Genomic DNA, 19026 nt, shown 5'->3' on the forward strand with positions numbered 1-19026 from the left:
ATAATAAGATTCACCTTTAATAGTGATGTGGTACATAAACGTAAAATTTAAATGTAGTAAGTCTAGCATTTTCTTTAAAAGGGGCAAATTTGTGGAAAAATATAAACAAAAAATAAAAAATATAAAAATAGCTGCTCTTACTTTTTCAACGGAATCTCATTCTTTTCTCACTTGTTTTATCTTTTGGCTTTGTGTTACTGTGCCCCATGGGAATCATGTTATTGCCATTTTCCTATTTTGACTTTTTTTTTCCCTTTTTCATTTTTTCACGTAAGAGAAGGAGTTTACTGTCTCAACCAACTAGCTTAGATGTGACCTGAACTAACTGAGCCAGAATCAGAGAATTAGACAAAACCCCCTCCAATGGTAGATCCTACACCCAAAGTATGATTATAGATATGAGTACTTAACCAACCTGATTAATTCAATTTCGGGAAAAGGCTAAGTGCCCATTTGGCATTGCTTATTTAGAGTGATAAGTAATTTTTTAAAAAATTTGGGGAGTCCAGCCCGTTTGGTAAACTATGAGAGAATCACTTATTGTTAAAAATTGTTATGAGAGAAAGCAACTAATGAGGTGCTTTCATTTTCTGATTATGCAAGAATTAATTTTGAAATTGCGCTGAGTTTAATGATTATGCGGGAATTATTTTTTGATTATATAGGAATTAGTACGAACAACACTTTTAACAAAAAGTTTACCAAACGCCAAACTGCTTTCTTTTACAGCTGATTTCTCTCACAGAAAATCTGACAGCGATTATTTTCACAGCACAACAATGCCAAACTGAGACTTTTTCAATAGGTGCTGGGATATGGGAAAGTAGGCAAGGGATGATGCTAAACTAAAAGAAAAAAGAATGCCATTTAGACCGAAGTGCACCTTTCTCTTGGAATAGTTGCACCAGGACATCAACCATTGGACCAATGAATGGTGAGGTAGGTAGCTCTACCACTTCCGTAGGCGGCCGGAGGAGCTGAATAAGCAGCAGGATGAGGAGCAGCTAACCCAGCCGTAGACTTCAATGTAGAGGTTGGGAAACTATGTGCTACAGTCACAGCATAGCGCGTTATAGATGCCCTGGGGGCTTTCCAAGTTAAGCCAGGGTGATTGATTGTATTTGGGTCAGCGAATTAATACGGCCGCCAAATATGAAATATGGTTGGGAGCTGGGGAGATTGTTTGGATCTGGAAATTTCTTATACAAATCCACCTCAATTTGGATTTTCGACCTAACATGAAAATTCGGGCACGGTACTTTGCTCAATTGAGTTGAAAAGATGAAAACTGAAGAACCCCAGAAATTAGAATCAATATATAAATTACAGTTTACAGAGACGGGGCATGTATTGGAGTTGTATAGGAAAGTGGTTTGTTATAAATATACAATTCCAAGCAGGAACTTTCATATCAAGTCATCTTTATGGGTCTTGTTGGTCTTCAAGGGAGCGCTTTCGAGCCCTGAGGTTGAGTTCCAGGCTTTGAGGCAGAGGAGGGCTTCTCCCGCGACGGAAAAGAACTGCAAGAGCTCTCATTTTCTGGCACAGATCGAATACCTACATTTTAAAGACAACCAAACCATTGTTACACTTTTGCAAAGCAAAACCATCATCCACCAATTTACAAATTTCTACTGCCAAATTTAAAGATGGCTCTCTGTTTCTTACTGATGAGGCCTCTATTTCTGCAACACCTTCACAACCTTGCCCGCCTCCTTGCAACAAGTCACAATACCTTACAGCTTCATTCTCATCCTCAAAAACCTGCAAATGCCATTGGAATGTGTGAATCATATGCAACCTTAGGTGAAGCCCGAGCTCAGAAGTCCTAGGAAATGAAACTTTCTATGCAACCAACAATTCATGCATTGAAGTCAATAGAAAAAGAAACAAAGATGCTTACAAGCACTCCATCCCTAATATCCTCCACAAGCATCTGGAACTTTGTACCGTTTCTTGGCTGCTTCGCTTGGTTCCACTTTGATCCTTTGGAAAACAATTTACCAAGCTCCGTTTCAACTTCACTGTCACATATAACCCACCAATATGTCACCAAACCTAGGGACTAATTCAGTCCACAAATAACAACAATTATGACCAATGAAGAGAAAAGGCGCACACACAGAGAAGAGCTGAGGAGGGAGACCTGCGATTTCTTCGGGTTTTCATGGTGCACAGCAGGTTTTCCCTTTGTGTTAGTACATACACAGGCTTGGAAGTTTCTCTCCAAGGGTTGGCCTCCAACACTGAACAAGAAAAGAGAAAGGGCAAAACAATGATCAAATAGATCAGTGACCAACACTCAACTCAACTGTATAACCACAAGTCTCAAACTCAATCAAAACTTGTACCCATAACTCTGTTTTTGCAACTCTTCATTTGCATATATAAATTTTGGAAATGATAATTGGTACAACACAAACAAACAGAGCACAGGTCATGTTTGAATCCAGTTAAGTTTCTATAACACTTTTAATAGTGAGATATCATATAGCATTCACCCAAAAAAAAAAATTTGAATCATGAATTTCAGAGGACATGAATAAGGGCAAAAACCAGGAACAAACAAATAAAAATAACTATGTCAATTAATTTATTGATCACGCATCAAAAACAGAGAGCAGGGAGAGTGCAAGGCAAGGAGGATAGCTCAAAATCTCAAACTCAACCAAAGCTTTCAAAGGAAATTGAAAATTCCGTACCATCGTAGCTGCTGGAATCGAAGGTCTGCTGGAGGTGGCGCCGCATGTCGTAAGCACGAGACGACACGCGTTTCACGAACTCATCGGAAGTGGAGGGAATATTACCATCCAGATGAAGCGCTCTCTCCACCTGCTCACTTCCGTCGTCATCGGCGTCGGCGTCGGCGTCGGCGTCCTCTGGGGCAGCGCCACCGCCACCGCTCGACCGGCAAGAAACTTCTCTCACGAGCCTCCTTCTAGAATAAGACGAAGTCTCGGGAGAGCACGGCACTCCAATGACGGAGGAGGAGATGTAGAGATTCCGATTGTGTAAGCTGCCGAGTGAAGAAGAAGGGAGGGGGAGCCGGCGGCGCCGTGGACGGAGAGGGTTGGTGACTGCGGAGGGTAAGACTTTTACCGATGAGAGAGAATCCATGGCGGGCTTGACCTTGGGGGTAAAATTAATAAAATTTGAAAATAAATAGGGTGCAAATTGCAATTACGTTTGGGTCTCTCCAATCTGTGTGTTGCTTGGGTGGTGGTTGGAATCTCTGAATGAATCTGCGGATATTTTTTTCCCCAGTCTTGGAGCTCTGTCTGTGGTGGTGGGGCCGGGAGAATTGGGCCTGTGAAATAGACGGGTCTTCTAACTCCGACCCATCATTTTTTATGCCCTTTTATTATTTTTTAAAAGGGAATTATTTTTATTACTAATTTTTTAAATATAAACAATAATCTAAACAACGAGATAGTTGTTACAGAATTTAATCTCAATTGACACTCCAAAAAATGCATGTTGCATTTAAGTGCAATTTACATGTTTCATGAAGAATCTCTCTCAAACATTTTAAATGCACTTAAATTTTTAATAAAAATTTCAACATATTTATAATAAAATGCAATTTTAACATAAAGCGAGTATAATATGATGAGTAAAAATGCATGTTTAGCTATTCTTGTGGATTGGCTACAAGTGCTTTTAGATAATAAAAAACAACTCCAGCAACATTTGGGAGAAAACCTAAAACTCTTTGGGTTATGAAAGAATTTGTTTAGACTTTAGTACTCTTCGATGAACATTTTCAAGTACTTCTCATAAATCATTTGGATCTTTAGTGATAGTACCAATATACTTATAACAAAAATACATGAAATGCTTGTTTTAAAGTGCTTTGAATTCCTCCTCATAACAATTGTTTATGCATCTGATAAAATGACGATCAACTCTAAATCTGGTACAGAACTTATAATTTGAATCAACTCGTAGCACTATGCTATCATCGTGTGTCTATTCTCTAAATTCACATTTATTTTTAGTCCATCACACGCACACACGGTAGGTCGCAATTATTTGTTTAAGTATCTGACTAAATCTGAGATTAATTGCTAAATAAATATGAATTCTAAATCGATCTCATTAACTAAATGTAATTGAAACGAGTCCAGGAGTTTTGGGTGGGTGAGTAGAGAAGTGCATGATCCTCATGCAAGTGCCACTCGCAAAACTGCTTGGTCTTGACACAATCATACTCTGGATGAAGCACCGGAAAGTCAATAGTACTCCACCTGCCGTCTTGGGTGGATGCAGAACAATTGTACGACGGAGCATCTTCCAACCACCCCCCGCAGATACCGAACTCAACCAATTTGAAAAGCGACATGCGTTTTCTTCTGAAGTCCTTGGATGGGTGGCTAAGTGTCCAAGGGCTCGACGACGCTGAACGACAATAAAACTCTATATCATCTCCTGAGTGCTGCTGCATAAAGGCTTCTCCGAAGTGGTTTTCTATGACGAATTTGTATTCAGTGGCTCCAAGGCATCCCCATGAGGCTGCTACAGAGACTGGGAATATCAAGACTGCTATTGCTGATGAGAAAATCACCAAACATACAAAACCCTTAATATTATTACTACTCTCCATGTTTCTCCTCGTCCGGATATTCTTGGAATATTAAGAAAATTATGGTATGGGAATCGAGTCACGATGGATCGGTCGATCTTGAGGATGTATGTATGGATGGATGGATGGATGCATTGCAGTTGGTGATGCATGCTTCGTTTATTAATATACAAGTCATGCTTGCTATGCTCATTAACTAATTTGCTTAATTTAACATATTAATTAAAACATTCACTAGTTACTAATCCATTGCTGCGAACAACTTTGATTTAAACACTCATTCAATACTGTCGTTTATTTCATAAACAATACGGTTTTTAAAATAATTTAAACACTCATTCAATACTGTTGTTTATTTCATAAACTATACGGTTTTTAAAATAAAGTATAAACAATACGGTTTTTAAAATAATTTAAACACTCATTCAATACTGTTGTTTATTTCATAAACTATACGGTTTTTAAAATAAAGTAGCCGTTATTGACACTCCAAAAAAGTCATTTTACAGTCTTTTTAAAAAAAGGGTTTAAAGATTGCTTGTTTTGAAAATTGAATGAATTAGCAAGTTAGCAGAATAATGATTTTTCTTCAATTTGTTAAAAGATATCTGCTGCACAAGATTAATTGAGTTGAGGCCTCCCTCCCGCTGCCATTGAGTGTTTTAAGACCTGAACATTCCATTAAAAATTTACAAAAAGAGGACAAGTATTGATAAAATAGGGGAAATATGATTCATTACTCTCTGGGCAATAGAGCTTATGTATAGATACAACAATCACTAGAGAGAATCTCTTATACCACAGATGGTATTCGTATCCGATATCCATTAATGATGAGAAAACTTAAAATATAGAATAAACAGGATTGCAACGATAAGAGCTCCGATGACTGAGCCGATGATCCATTTATGCTTGGTCATCCTCCGTGACATGGCAGTTAAAACTCTTTTACTCTTGTCAATGGCGTCATCTACCCCATGAAGCTGCAAATGACAAAAGGAAAAACACAAAACACTCAGATTAACAAATTCACTAATGCAGATGCCTTGTTCAGATCGTATGTCGGAACTTCTTTCTTTTTCTTTCAAAGGAGGCCTATTGGCCTGGCATGATATTAGGTCGAGACCCCAACATTATATCTGAGGTTTTTGGAGCACTGCCACTGGAGTTATGAGCCCCACTTTATTTGTAAGGTTTTGGTTCCTCAACAAGCAAGTGTAGGAACGACTCCAGCATTGGAATATGTGAATGGCATGTAAGGGAAACTCACTGAATTCAACTTCAGGGAAGCGAAAAGAAGTCTAAGCGACAACAATGAACCTTAAGTTAAGCAGAAACATGATTAAAAAGTTAAACTTACTTTTTGATGGGAATGCAGGAGAGTTTCCCGCTGTTGATGCAAATCTTGGAGAATGGAGACACCAAGCTCTTCAGTCTCCAGTATGGTTCTCCTACTCTCCGTGATTCTATCACTTGATTGATTCAATCTCTCAACAGACATTGTCATTCTCTCTCTTTGATCAGAAGAAACCTGTTTTGTTGTCCACATATATCACCAAAAAATGTTATTCTATTCTACCAAGAGAAAGAAAACTAAAGACAAACATTACATCTAACTTGTAAATGATCCATTGAGGACAAATGACATGGCCTAGTAGTTGCCTTTGTCATATATCAAGAGGAAAATTATAGGCGAAAATAAGAGAGCACCCCACATAGTTGGGGGATATTTGCATTACAGCACGTCATAAATGCATACAATTCCTCAAATCAAATTTTATACTTTGGCCCAAATGTTATCAATTAAGGAAAGCTAGAATTGAAGTTTAACAATCCATACAGAGTCCAGACTTACCGCATGCACGTCAGCCATTCCGGACTCCAACAGCTCTTCGCGAGCAGCCTGATTGGCATCAGGTGATGTAATTCTTTTGATTTCCCTTTTCAACTTATTGAGATCAGATTTATATTCCCTTAGCTTAGCAAGAAGCACCGCCTTTACACTCGGCTGCAAGCTTCTGGCTTCAAGGTCCATTTTCCGAATCTGAAAAAACAAACCACACCACTCATTCGTAAAAACAAGGAAAGTATAAGAGACCAGAAGCTCTCCAGCAAAGGAAAACGAAGTGAAAACTTTTGTTCTGCATATTACCAAAGCATCAGCATCGTCCAATCCAACTTTAATCTCAGAAAACCTCTGCTTCTTCTCTGCAAATCACATTGACCCACAGCAACAACAGCCCATTTCATAAAAAGATCACAACTAAACCAAATCGTACAAATACACGGATGCATTAAAGGTCTTGACTTTCTAACAAACACTCGATCAACAAGCAAAAAACAGAAAACCCATAAAACCCCCCAAAAGAATTCCCTATCAGCCATAATCTTCCAAGTTGATCACTGTTACTAATTGATGAAATCTCATAAATTAAGAACGTTGGGGCATAATATCGCAAAAAACCCACAATCGGAGACATGGCAGTACGGATAGTTATTAAATTAGCAGAAAATGAAACAATAGAATAATACCATGGTCAGGAAGAAGGGCGGCGGAGTTAGATTTTCGTGAGAGATTTGCTGAGAGCTCGCAGTACTGACGCTCGTAGCCTTCAAACACCTCACTCATCTCGATTGCTACGTGGCACACTATCCCCACTGGTTCAATTGAGAATTTGCGAATCGAGAAGACAACGATCTGAAGAGGATTTTGGGTTGTTTTGTTCGTTCTCCAACCTCAATTTTTCAGATTTTGTTGGTCTTCTTGTAGCTCACAGTTGACAGAAATCGAGATTCGACTTTTTGAGCTCGTCCGTAATTTCTGAATTTCGGAGGCTCAATTAAAAAAAGGGAAATGAACAGTCGTCGAAAAAACGCCCCGCTAGATAAAGTTACCATGCCATATAATTTTGTATTTTCCTTGTACGACACTGCGTTTCGATCATCTTGTTTCTTTTCCCCTTCTCATAGAACCGACCCTTTATAAAGTTAAATTTTGTATGATTATTATCATATTCCTTGTTCAATAACAGAAACATAAACAGAAAAAGAAATTTTCACTTTCCTTTCTCTTTTTCTGATAAAACAATACCATCTAGGCTCCTAGGTCAGTACCCAGTAAATTTGTGACAAATCAAAGATTATTGTGCACAAAGAAAACAGCAGAAGAATTAAAACTCTGGAAAAGTAGCTGAAGGGGGGCGGGGAGAGGAGGGGGAGGGAGCACGGGTGGAGGGATTAAGGGGATTAATCAACAAACCACAGTAAAAGTGCACATTTCCTAAACAAAGTTAACCTCTAAAGTAAAATCCAAGCAACCTGAGTAGGCTCAATACAAGTTCCTTTGTGTAAAATGAAAATTCTCCAAATGGTAGAACCTACCAAACTCACAGTACAATTTAGTCTAAAACCATAAAATGAAAGGATTACTGCTGGCATTACAGTGTCGACTCAGAATAGAACCAAAAGAAATGAAGTGAAGGCAGTAAACTGCCTCCTTGAACCTACAACCTCATGCCATTATCTTCGCAGACCTCACGTAGAGGCTGTCCACAACCTTGCCGATGTTAGATATGGTTTCCAACGTTGCAGGGTAGATTGCATCCGTCTTGGGATCGTCGAAAATGATGAGGCATCCAGCACCCTGATCTAAAGTCCCTGCAAACTTCTTGTCCAGAATCATCTGAGACAGTTTCTTTTCCACATGATCGATTGGCAGTTCAATGAGTTCTGCGATATGAGCAATCTCCACCCTTGAGAAAGGCTCAATCAACCTGCAGAGATTCTGTTCCAACAGAGTGTCATACAGGGAAGAAAGGTGCCTGTGGACAATGGGATCTTCCTCCAGCTGAGCCTTAAAATCCCGAAGAGCAGTTTCAAAGAGCTTTAAAGAGCGCTTCGAGTGAGCATCAGCAACTGCTTTCATAGCATCCAGCTCGGGCCCCACATACTGTAGTCCTGCTTTTGATGAAATTATACCTGCCACATCATCAGCCTGGCTCACCATGATTTTGCACAGCAACATATACTTGAGGCTAAATACAGCCCGAGGATCTTCAAGAGCATTGAAGGCTTCAAATGCTTCAAAGAAATAACTATAAGCAGTCTTGTAGTCCTTTTCTTCAGCATGAAGAATCCCACTCTGCAAATCGATAGTTCCCTGCTGAGCTGGAGGCACATATATGGAATTGGCTGCTGTTCTTGCAGCAGTGAGTGAAGCCTTGGCTTTAGGGAGATTTCTCAAAGAGAAATGGAGCTTACTCTCCAACAAATCTATGTCCACAAGGAGAAGCTTGTCATCTAGCCTTCTCACTTCCTTGATCAAGCCTGATAGGAGACTTAGTGCTTCTGAATACTCCTTGCTTTCCATCAAAAGAGATGCAAGTCTGGCCTCCACTCGCTGTCGAAGGAAAGTTCGCTTTTCAGCACGGGTCCACTGCACCATTTCTTTGCAAAGGGAAATCTGAAGATCAGATGTGCCTGGTACTTTAGCTACTGCATCAATAATACTACGAACAATTTTTGCAGTTTTCGCCTTGGGAATCAAGTTAAAGAAGGGCCTCAACTGGGTGAGAAGGTTACGAAGATCCTCTGCCCGATTTTCTTGTCTAAGAAGATCCGTCAGATTTGTGATAGCCTGTTCCTTTATCCGTAGAGCTTCAGAAGAAGAAGATGGGTTTTCAAGAATGCGATAAAGAATAGAAATGGCTTCAGATGGGGCTTTGGCCTCTAAAGCCTGAGCAATCGAATCAGTAGTTGCTGGGAGATATGATGAAGACATTGTCAATGCTTTGAACTATCCAAGTCCTGCAGAAAGAGAACAGACCAAACTATTAAAATCAAATAATAAAATTGCCTCAGCATCTAAATACGAAGATGAAAGAGGTATCAGTTTGGATCCCAAGCAGTTGCAAGCCTCCTAAAAACTGAGATTTGACCTGTGAATATTCTTATAATATAACACTGCAAAGGAAGATGTTACTTAAACCTTTGACGGCACTAACTTCTAAAATGATTCCCAAGTCTCTAATATAGACAAAAATTGACAAATAACAAATTTTACTCCCTCCCAAAAGCATTTATCAACATTACGAGCCATCCCCAACGAAGTAACCGATTTGGTACTTTAAGAGAACATTTAACCAGCTTCACTCCCAAATTCATCTAGCTGACCCCAGTTAGGAGAACCCATGAAATTCTGTTCATGCAAGTGAGATCTACATAGCTAGTCTATAACTAAATTCTTCTTCATCTGTTTATTTTTCTGTCACTATTTCACACCAAAACTAATGAAAATACAGAGTTAACAGTACAAATATAAATGAGAAAGCATATTTAAACCATGTATTTATGATATATCTTTATCAACATCAAAAACTGAATTTTGCTTGCCATTTTATACTCTACAATATAATTTAATTGGCTAACCAGAAATGGCACTCTGCAGATTTTAAGGTTCAACTTTGTTTAAAGTACCTCAGATAATAAAAACAAAATTCAAACCAATAAAAGAAACTTAGACTCGAACACATATGAATAAACAGTAACAAGAAATTCAAACTAAATCAAGGAGATGAATGTTTGAAAATACTAAAAATACAGCAATACATCAACATTTGAGCAAAATCGGATGAAAATACAGTAAACACATACTACCCACAGATATAGATGCACAATATAGAAAGTCGAAGGCAAGAAAGCCCTGAAATTCAAGCAGAAAGCAACCCCATAAACTGAAATAATTTCAAATTGAGGAAAAAAAAACCCTAAACTGAAGCATATCCCTAGTTTGAAAAAACAAAAAATTAAACCTAAATTTAAAGAATTGAAGTAAATGAGATCGCAGGAAGAAGAGGGATGGATAGATACCCGGTTGACCTAGGAAATTGGACGAGCTTGAAGAAAGAGTGAAGAAGATTCACAGAGGACGAGAGGAGGAGGGTCGGTGGTGATGCACAGCGAGAGGCGGATTTGTGAAGTCCCAAGTCTTAAGTAAAGGCTCAGCTTAGCTGGGACGGTCCCTTTATTTTCTCTCTTTTTTTATTTTTCTGCGGTGTTCCGATTCGTGGTGTAAATTCCTTGATGGACTATCGCTGCACGGGAACAAAACCCCCTCTCCACCAAAAATAATTGCTATTTTTAAAAATATCAACAGGTTTTCTTCTTTTCTTGTTTCTAAAGAAAAGCCAGTCCTTGGACTGGGCTTGCGAAAAATGAGCTTTGATCTTGGGCTGGGCTTTGTTTTCTTCTCTTTGGAAGATTGTGTGTGCTTTTTTTTTTCCTTTTGATTTTGGATTCCAACTAGGAGATTTTTTTATTTTTTTTAATTTGAAAAAATAAATATTATTATTATCATACAAAAATATAAGATGAAACAACTAATTGTTTTATTGTTGGGTTGGATCCACAATTAATCCTATAAATCCTTGGGATTGGCGTATTCTTATAATATTTTTTTTTAGGAACAAAATAGTTTCATTATTACTAAAAGTAATTATTACAAAAGAATAAATAAAAAATGCAAGGTCCACAGCATATTTTTTCAAAAGTAGCACGATATAATTCAAAATTTTCACCTAATTGAGCGTGTGTAGCATATTTTTCGCTGTATTTACCAGAAAATTGAGAGTTCCTATCGTAATGCATGATTACTTAACAGGGGGATTCACTGCAAATACTAGCTTGGCTCATTATTGCTGAGACGAAAAAATGGCAAAAAAGAAAGTATTATTTTCCCTTCTATTTCCTGCATCTATAGTATTTTTGCCTTGATGGATCTCTCTCTCATTTAGTACAAGTTTGGAATCTTGGGTTACTAATTGGTGGAATACTAGGCAATCCTACATTTCAATTGGTTGGTATTTTTGCTTATCCTCATATCTTTCAAAAATTGAAACTTAGGGAAGTGCTTTATAACGCCTATACAAAGGATTACGTATGGAAATCTTTTTTTAGCTTTCACATAATCTTGCAATTGAAAAGAAAAAAGTATCGCATGATAGGATCAATCGAAACTAGGTTTTACATTTTGTCTTTCCATATTAGAAAGCCCCACCCTTGTAATAATGTAGTAAGAAAGTTTTATTAGGCGTGTTTTATTTAGTAGATGGGCTTTAATTTATCTTCTCCTCATAAAGAATGAAAAGATATATGCACGCAATAAGATCTTTTTTTAAAAAAACTTTGAAACATCATAGAATCAACTAAACAAGCAAAATCCAAAGCATAGGAAGGTCTGTAATTACTAATAAGCATAAGAAAATTTTACTGTTGTAGAAGCTAAACTGAATAAAAGCGATAATTTACTTTAAATTAATCTAAACTTAGTAAAATCATGAGTCGACACAACATGCTAATTAAGATCATGTTCTTGCATTCCTTGGTCCCACGCGAGCCTGAAAACCAGCTTTAATTTGAGCAACTGATCGCTCAGAACCACACTTCTCGCAATTAAGAGAGAGGAGACGATTCTTTTTTGAAAGCATGGTGTCCGGACTTTTACACCCATTGCAATTGACATATCTGATGACATATCGGCGCAGTATTCCTTGGAAATTATTGGGTGCAAATCTTCCCTTGACAACCAACCTTTGTTGCCCATCAAGCGATCCACTTGTCCCCAGTTCGGTCAGCAAGAAATTCATGACATGATTCGGCTCCCTACGCATCATCTTGCACTCATCTATGAAATTCACAAAAACAGTTTTGTTTGTGCCCTCACGAAGTACTTGTGGAGGCCTCAAAACTATCCCACGCCTGTCTCCAGCCAGCTCCAAGTTATTCTCGCGATCACGAAGAATGTTAAACACTCTATCAAGAAGCTCCTCGTATGTGTTGCCCTCCCAAGGATAGGATGGAGCCCCATAATCATCGACGGTATCTTGTATAACAACCTTCTTCTTTTTCTTCTTTTTAGTAGGATCAAAGGGAGCAATATCTGATACCACCTCGTCCTTCACCTCATTCTGATTGTCACATGCCATGGCGTTTGAAATTAAAGAAAGCTCTCCCTCTTCGAAAATCTCGACGAATAAACTTTACTCAATAACTCTACTTTCTCTAATGAATTACATAATAGGGGGTATTTATAATATTCTAACCCTAGAGTAACAAGGAATTTAAACTTATTCTAGGAAAGAATTCCTAATCCAAATAAATTAGGAAACATAAATCAAATCTTACTATAATTTGAAACCTACTTAAATATGGAAAATTAAGGGCCTGTTTGGTATTCAACTTAAATTCAACTTTTTAAACTCAAAAACAGAATTGGAGTCCAAAACAAACCAAACCTGTTTGGTAGCCCTATTTTTTAAAACTCAAACTCAAGAACAACTAAAAACACCCCAATTATTAAAAACAAAAAATTTATGTTTTTCCAGTTTTTTTCTAACCACCCATAAATTAAAAATTCATACTACTCCATTACTTAAAAAACATGAAATTAGAAAATTGATCACGTGCTATATACACTGACCGTGGAGCCGAAGTCTCAAAAGTTCGGACGATGGCGGGAATTTTGACTGGTAGTTGGCCCGTTTATGGCTACCGGTCCCTTCACCGACATCCCCAAAATCACCCCCGGATTCAAAAATACAGAACACCTTCGTTTACACCACTATCGTGAAGAAAAAAAATCCCCCAATCCACCCAAACATCGCGAAACGGAAGCTTCCTTTCTTCCGTGAGAAATAAGGAAGAAACACGCAGGACCATTTCCGGCATTAAAAATTTTTTGAAGCAGCGGACAGTTAGTCCAGTCCTGTCGGTTTAAGCGGTAGGATCCGAACAGTGATCCAAAGCTCAGAACTTTCTAGGGTTTACTGAAACCGATCAGCAGCTCAAGAAATGCTCGTTTCGGCTCTGTTGACGTCGCTCTTAATAAACTCCGGCCTCTGTGTCCTGTTCTTCACGCTCTACTCTATCCTGCGAAAACAGCCCAGCAATTATGAGGTTTACATGCCGAGATTGCTCGCCGAAGGAGAGTCCAACACGTCGAGTATTTTCAACCTCGAACGGCTGATTCCGTCTCCCGATTGGGTCAAGACGGCCTGGCAGCTCACCGAGGACGATTTGTTGTCGTCCTCGGGATTGGACGCGGTCGTTTTTATGAGGCTTATCAATTTCAGCCTCAGAGTGTTTTTGTTTGCTGGAGTGATTGGGGTCTTCGTTCTGCTTCCGATCAACTGCTCCGGAAATCAGCTTCAGTACGTTGACTTTACCGATCTGTCGAACAACTCTCTGGACGTGTTTACCATTTCAAATGTGAACAATGGCTCAAGCAAGTGAGTTTTTGCTCCAATTACTGTGAGGTTATTTCAAGCTGTTGATAGAGTTAGCAATTTGGAGCTCATGTTGTTAATTTAATTTCTAATTGTAATATCCCTAGATTCTTTTTTTTTTGTTCGAAATATCCCTAGATTCTAATAATTCTATAATTAAGTTCCTAAAGTCTGAATTTTAATAAGAAAGATTTACCTAATCTTGGACTTGTGCTAATAAAGACAGGTTTTTCTTTCTTGCATCCCTTATCAGTTAGTTTTCCTTGTATATTATAGCCATGTTAGGTGCAAAAGTTAACTTATTTATGCTGACTTTTTTTACAGGTTATGGATTCACTTTGTTGCTGTGTACCTTGTCACCATCTTTGTCTGCTGTCTACTTTATTATGTAAGTAACAGCTTGGTGTGTTAAAAACTTTGCTCCCTATGCTTGGGAGATTCAGACAACGACGTCACAATTCCCAGTTTATGGTGATCTTTGGAAGAGGCAAAGGTTGAAATGGATACTGAATAATACTTCATTCTGCAGGAGTATAGATATATTTCTCAGAGAAGGACCGACTATTTTCTTTCATCCAAACCTCAGCCACATCAGTTCACCATCTTAGTTCGTAGCATTCCTGTTTCTGCTGGGAGTGGTGTCAGTGAAAAAGTTGACAGCTTCTTTAGGGAGTATCACCCTTCAACATATCTGTCGCATATTGTTGTTCGTCGAACAAACAAGCTTCAAAGTCTCATTGTAAGTATTTTGTATGATTTCTATCTTCTGCATTGATGTTACTAAGTTTTCTGTTTCTCTCAAGGATCCATAGAGTTAAGATACTGAGAAAGATCATGGTTGGATCTTATATTAAATTGCAGTTCATGCTTCAACATGTTTTTCTATGCTATACTTACATTTCTAACAGTTATATGTTTTCCTTATTCTTTAGAATGATGCGAAAAAACTATATACCAGGCTCATTCACTTGCAATCAGATCCCAACCAGCAAAAGTATAAACGTTCCAGTTGTTTTGGGTTGTTTGGACGCAAGGTTAATCTTGTGGATCATTATGAAAAGAAGCTTGAAGACATAGAGGAGAATGTGAGATTGGAGCAATCAGAGGTTTCATTAGCAGGAGAAGTATGTCGTGAACTCTATCTTTCTCTCTCTCCCTCCCACCCCATCTCCCCTCTCTTCCTCATTCCAGAAAAATTGTTATTTTCATCCATTATAGTTTTAATTTTATGGTGTGATTCTTATATTTCAAGTCAAGTGTTATGTGCAGGTCTTGGTTTATGTATGTATTGTGTTTTTGTCAAATGTATCTAATACAGTAGATTCATCAGTGGTCAAACAAAAAAAGTCATTTGGATATGACTAGGTGAAGCATATCATTAAAGCATATTTAGGCATACAACTATGATAACTTGGGCGACAGGATTTAGAAATCTATATTCTGTTTCTGTGGTTGAACTACTCCTAATCCACCCTTGACTCGGGGACTGTGGGTAGAGGGTAAGAATTTCTTGTGAAATTGTGATAAGTTCTGGCTCCAGTCTCCATGCGGTTACAATTTGTTACCTGCTTGTATTGTTCTGTCATGCTCTTACTGTACAACTTAGGATAATAAGACTCCCTTGTTTACCTGTTATAAAATGTTAAAAAAATAAAAGCATTCCACTATCTTGTCCAAATCATCCTCCCATCTAATAAGTCTTTCATCACTGTCACATTTTAAGTGTGAATAAGTGGCAATAGGGGTGAACTCCATGTAAATTGGTCAGTTATGATGGTTCTGAGGGCATGTTATTAATTTGCATTCATTTTTCTAATGTTTAAGGAAGTCCGATCTGCTTTTGTATCCTTCAAGTCTCGATATGGTGCCGCAGTTGCTCTCCACTTGCAACAATCAACCAATCCTACACACTGGGTCACAGAGCAAGCTCCTGAACCTCATGATGTTTACTGGCCCTTCTTTTCGTCATCATTCCTCCGAAGATGGATATCTAAGCTGGTGGTTATATTAGCATGCATTCTCCTAACAGTCTTATTCCTCATTCCTGTTGTAGTTGTCCAAGGTCTTACTAACCTGAACCAGTTGGAAGTTTGGTTTCCCTTTCTCACTAGCGTTCTAACCATGTGAGTAAATATCATAAACCCACCTCTCTCTCTCTCTCTCTCTCTCTCTCTCTCTCTCTCTCTCTCTCTCTCTCTCTCTCTCTCAACACACATTATGAATTTACATAGCCACTTGCTAGTGACTGCACTTTCATTTTTCACTTCAATCATTCTGGTTAAGTAAAGTGTCTTTGGTTTTCTCTTTTTCCTGATGAATGTCCAGATGTAAATGCACCAAATTTCAATCAATTAAATGAATACTTCTGCAACATTTGTGAAAAACTTGATCTTAGACAAAATGATGAGAAACCTATATCTACCATAAATATTGTAGAAACTCTGAGGACACTTATCTTTATCTATCTTTTTAAATGACCTTGTGGTTTTATGCAGTTCAAAAAGTTAAATCGTGGTAACTTTTTTACAGTTTTTATCTTTTGGATTGGTTGATGATGTAAAGTTCTAACTTTGTGTGTCTTCCTGCAGCACATTTGTTAGTCAAGTCATTACAGGCTACCTCCCTAGTCTTATCCTTCTGTTGTTTCTGAAAATGGTGCCCCCTGTCATGGAGTTCCTTTCATCCATTCAAGGATATATTTCTAACAGTGATATACAAAAGAGTGCATGTTCAAAAGTACTGTGGTTCACAATATGGAACATTTTTTTTGCTACTGTATTTTCTGGCTCAGTTTTGTATAAGGTTTCTCTCTTTCTTGACCCCAAGAACATTCCTTCAAGGCTAGCTGTTGCTGTTCCAGCACAGGTGAGAAAATATGTCCTCCATGATATGATTGCACAAAAGTCTTGTCCAATGAATTAATAAACTTTGGAGAATCGGAAACTACATACATATCATTGTTATGTGTTCTCCACTTATCTAACCTGTAGGCTTTTGTCAATGCATTGTTGAGTGCCAAAATGGTAATATAACTTCCTGCTACTCTGATTGATTTCATAGGGTAATTTGGCACTTTTTTTATATTACCAATCTATATCTGCAAGTAAAAATATTTTTCCCAGAAATTGTAATTGAATCTTTCTGAGAAGTGATGAGCTAAAATCTTCGACATGTCAATGCATTGTTGAGTGCCAAAATGGTAATATAACTTCCTGCTACTCTGATTGATTTCATAGGGTAATTTGGTACTTTTTTTTATATTACCTATCTATATCTGCAAGTAAAAATATTTTTCCCAGAAATTGTAATTGAATCCTTCTGAGAAGTGATGAGCTAAAATCTTCGACATGCGGTGCTTTTGTTTGGGGTTTGAATATGGGGTATCATGATAAGCTCCAAATGATGTTTGGTATTCAAGTTTTAAGTTCTTTCAGTATGTCTGAGCCTTCGGATCATATTAGAATTTTATCCATCCATCTGGCACACTGTTGCATGTAATAGATCACAGCTGCACATTTCAGGCACACGGCTACAATCAATATGCTCAGACATATTTAGTGTCAGGCACATCTCAGACTGGAAATGTGTTTTAGCAAGATAAATTTGAAATTGAATTAAGTTTCCCTTCAGTTTAGGCATGCAATAAAAATGATGAGTGTACACTTTTACTACCTTATCATTATCATCAGGTTCACTATTTTCATGTTAATAACATCATTTACAACGGGTGTGATGCAGGCTTCTTTTTTCATTGCTTATGTAGTCACATCAGGATGGACGAGTACTTCTTCAGAGCTCTTTCGCATATTTCCTTTACTCTGGAGTCTAATAAAAAGACCTTTTACTGCCAGTAGAGATACTGAACTTGAAGTTCCAGGAATTCCTTATCATAGTCACACCCCAAGAATTCTTTTCTTTGTACTTCTCGGGATCAACTACTTCTTCCTAGCTCCACTAATTCTGCCTTTCCTCTTGGTGTACCTCTGTCTTGGATACATCATCTATCGCAATCAGGTCAGCAGACTTAACATGTTGATAATGGAAGTATCATTTGTTCAGTGAGGTCAGAATTTGTTGGAAGAATTATTAAAGATTGCATTTAGAAGTTATTGTTTGTGATTTCTTGTAACTAGTTAGAGGATTTGATTTGAATGTAGCGTATTGATACTCAGCAAAATTCACTGTGCAGTTCATAAATGTATATGCTCCTCAGTATGAAACTGCAGGGAAGTTTTGGCCGATCGTGCACAATTCGATGATATTTTCTCTGGTACTTATGCATGCTATTGCAGTTGGAATCTTTACATTGAAGAAGCTCTCTCTAGCATCAACCTTAGTTTTTCCTCTTCCTGTATTAACACTTCTGTTTAATGAGTACTGCCGGAAACGCTTCCTGCCCAATTTCGTTGCTTACCCTGCTGAGGTATGTTTAAAATCCACATCATTGTTACTCTTTGACACTAAGACTCCCACCTATAAATCTTTTGCCCTGGTGTTCACCCGGTTTATTTTCTGTTTCAGAGTTTGATAAGAAAGGACAGGCAAGATGAGAACGATCCTACAATGCCTGAATTTTTGGATGAATTGATCAGCTTCTATCAGGACCCAGCCTTGATGCCTATCCACTATTCTGGGAGCAGTGACAGACTTAACAGCCCTCTTTTATCTTCTGTTCATCAAGCACAGGTTTGAGGTACATTTTTATGTGATATCTTATTCTTTTCCCTGTACAATAGAAGTTTCTTCAAAAGATCACTCTTCCATCCCGATTGATGTGCTTATTCTCCTTGTGTATGCATGCATATCCATCTGTGAATGGACGTGTACAACCAACCATATGATCTATTAATAGTTGTGTTCTTGAGATCAATTTTCATAAACTTGTCCCAACTGATTTTCCTTCAATCTGGAACTATCAGCATGCCATGTAGTCTCTAATTCTTTTAGCCCGCTCTAATCACAATTAGTTACAAATGCAACCCTTACTAAAGAAGGAGCAAAGTAATTAACTAAATGATTGTCAACTTCTTAAAGGTATCTTTCAAGATTTGAAGTGCTGCAATATCCAATGTATGTTCCTTGTGTTTAAAGAATTCACTAGGTAAATCATCATTAGTTACTGTCTTTCTTTGGTCTAAGTCATCATCAGTGTCCGCCTCTTTA

At 37.9% G+C, this 19026-nt stretch overlaps 4 protein-coding genes and 1 pseudogene across 4 annotated transcripts; 1 reads left to right on the top strand and 4 right to left on the bottom strand.

Annotated features, from left to right (window-relative positions):
- Nucleotides 1-1289: 1289 nt before the first annotated feature.
- LOC110751286 (plant/protein) lies at nucleotides 1290-3242 on the bottom strand. Its single transcript, XM_021951727.2, has 5 exons — nucleotides 2703-3242; nucleotides 2147-2246; nucleotides 1904-2024; nucleotides 1669-1764; nucleotides 1290-1557 (listed from the first exon to the last, which is right to left on the bottom strand). The coding sequence occupies exons 1-5, from the start codon at nucleotides 3115-3117 to the stop codon at nucleotides 1423-1425; spliced, it is 867 nt and encodes a 288-aa protein (XP_021807419.1). The 5' UTR covers nucleotides 3118-3242; the 3' UTR covers nucleotides 1290-1422.
- Nucleotides 3243-5291: 2049 nt separating this feature from the next.
- VTI1B (Vesicle transport v-SNARE family protein) lies at nucleotides 5292-7364 on the bottom strand. Its single transcript, XM_021951918.2, has 5 exons — nucleotides 7115-7364; nucleotides 6735-6790; nucleotides 6438-6626; nucleotides 5943-6113; nucleotides 5292-5565 (listed from the first exon to the last, which is right to left on the bottom strand). Exons 1-5 carry the CDS (start codon nucleotides 7209-7211, stop codon nucleotides 5410-5412), a joined length of 669 nt encoding a protein of 222 aa, XP_021807610.1. The 5' UTR covers nucleotides 7212-7364; the 3' UTR covers nucleotides 5292-5409.
- A 541-nt stretch (nucleotides 7365-7905) lies between these two features.
- ATS9 (non-ATPase subunit 9) lies at nucleotides 7906-10591 on the bottom strand. The gene is made up of 2 exons (XM_021951775.2): nucleotides 10451-10591; nucleotides 7906-9388 (listed from the first exon to the last, which is right to left on the bottom strand). Exon 2 carries the CDS (start codon nucleotides 9360-9362, stop codon nucleotides 8094-8096), a length of 1269 nt encoding a protein of 422 aa, XP_021807467.1. The 5' UTR covers nucleotides 9363-9388; nucleotides 10451-10591; the 3' UTR covers nucleotides 7906-8093.
- Nucleotides 10592-11830: 1239 nt separating this feature from the next.
- On the bottom strand, nucleotides 11831-12611 carry LOC110751432 (eukaryotic translation initiation factor 2 subunit beta pseudogene; annotated as a pseudogene).
- Nucleotides 12612-13105: 494 nt separating this feature from the next.
- On the top strand, nucleotides 13106-18743 carry LOC110751316 (Early-responsive to dehydration stress protein (ERD4)). The gene is made up of 9 exons (XM_021951760.2): nucleotides 13106-13866; nucleotides 14188-14251; nucleotides 14393-14602; nucleotides 14796-14987; nucleotides 15688-15986; nucleotides 16452-16728; nucleotides 17602-17877; nucleotides 18053-18286; nucleotides 18385-18743. The coding sequence occupies exons 1-9, from the start codon at nucleotides 13430-13432 to the stop codon at nucleotides 18553-18555; spliced, it is 2160 nt and encodes a 719-aa protein (XP_021807452.2). The 5' UTR covers nucleotides 13106-13429; the 3' UTR covers nucleotides 18556-18743.
- The last annotated feature ends 283 nt before the right edge of the window (nucleotides 18744-19026 follow it).

Source organism: Prunus avium, chromosome 1 (genome assembly GCF_965620075.1).
Source record: "Prunus avium chromosome 1, drPruAviu1.hap1.1, whole genome shotgun sequence".
Classification (NCBI taxonomy): domain Eukaryota; kingdom Viridiplantae; phylum Streptophyta; class Magnoliopsida; order Rosales; family Rosaceae; genus Prunus; species Prunus avium.

Excerpts from the sequence above, each read along its gene's own strand:
- LOC110751286 (XM_021951727.2), bottom strand. The coding sequence starts at position 3,117 with ATGGATTCTCTCTCATCGGTAAAAGTCTTACCCTCCGCAGTCACCAAC. Across the intron at positions 2,247-2,702 it reads CGATTCCAGCAGCTACGATG|TGTTGGAGGCCAACCCTTGG; the intron begins GTACGGAATTTT and ends TTTCTTGTTCAG. Across the intron at positions 1,558-1,668 it reads CAGAAATAGAGGCCTCATCA|GTATTCGATCTGTGCCAGAA; the intron begins GTAAGAAACAGA and ends TTTAAAATGTAG.
- VTI1B (XM_021951918.2), bottom strand. The coding sequence starts at position 7,211 with ATGAGTGAGGTGTTTGAAGGCTACGAGCGTCAGTACTGCGAGCTCTCA. Across the intron at positions 6,791-7,114 it reads CGCCCTTCTTCCTGACCATG|AGAAGAAGCAGAGGTTTTCT; the intron begins GTATTATTCTAT and ends TGTGATTTGCAG. Across the intron at positions 6,627-6,734 it reads TGGACGATGCTGATGCTTTG|ATTCGGAAAATGGACCTTGA; the intron begins GTAATATGCAGA and ends TTGTTTTTTCAG.
- ATS9 (XM_021951775.2), bottom strand. The coding sequence starts at position 9,362 with ATGTCTTCATCATATCTCCCAGCAACTACTGATTCGATTGCTCAGGCT.
- LOC110751316 (XM_021951760.2), top strand. The coding sequence starts at position 13,430 with ATGCTCGTTTCGGCTCTGTTGACGTCGCTCTTAATAAACTCCGGCCTC. Across the intron at positions 14,252-14,392 it reads TCTGCTGTCTACTTTATTAT|GAGTATAGATATATTTCTCA; the intron begins GTAAGTAACAGC and ends TTCATTCTGCAG. Across the intron at positions 16,729-17,601 it reads CTGTTGCTGTTCCAGCACAG|GCTTCTTTTTTCATTGCTTA; the intron begins GTGAGAAAATAT and ends GGTGTGATGCAG.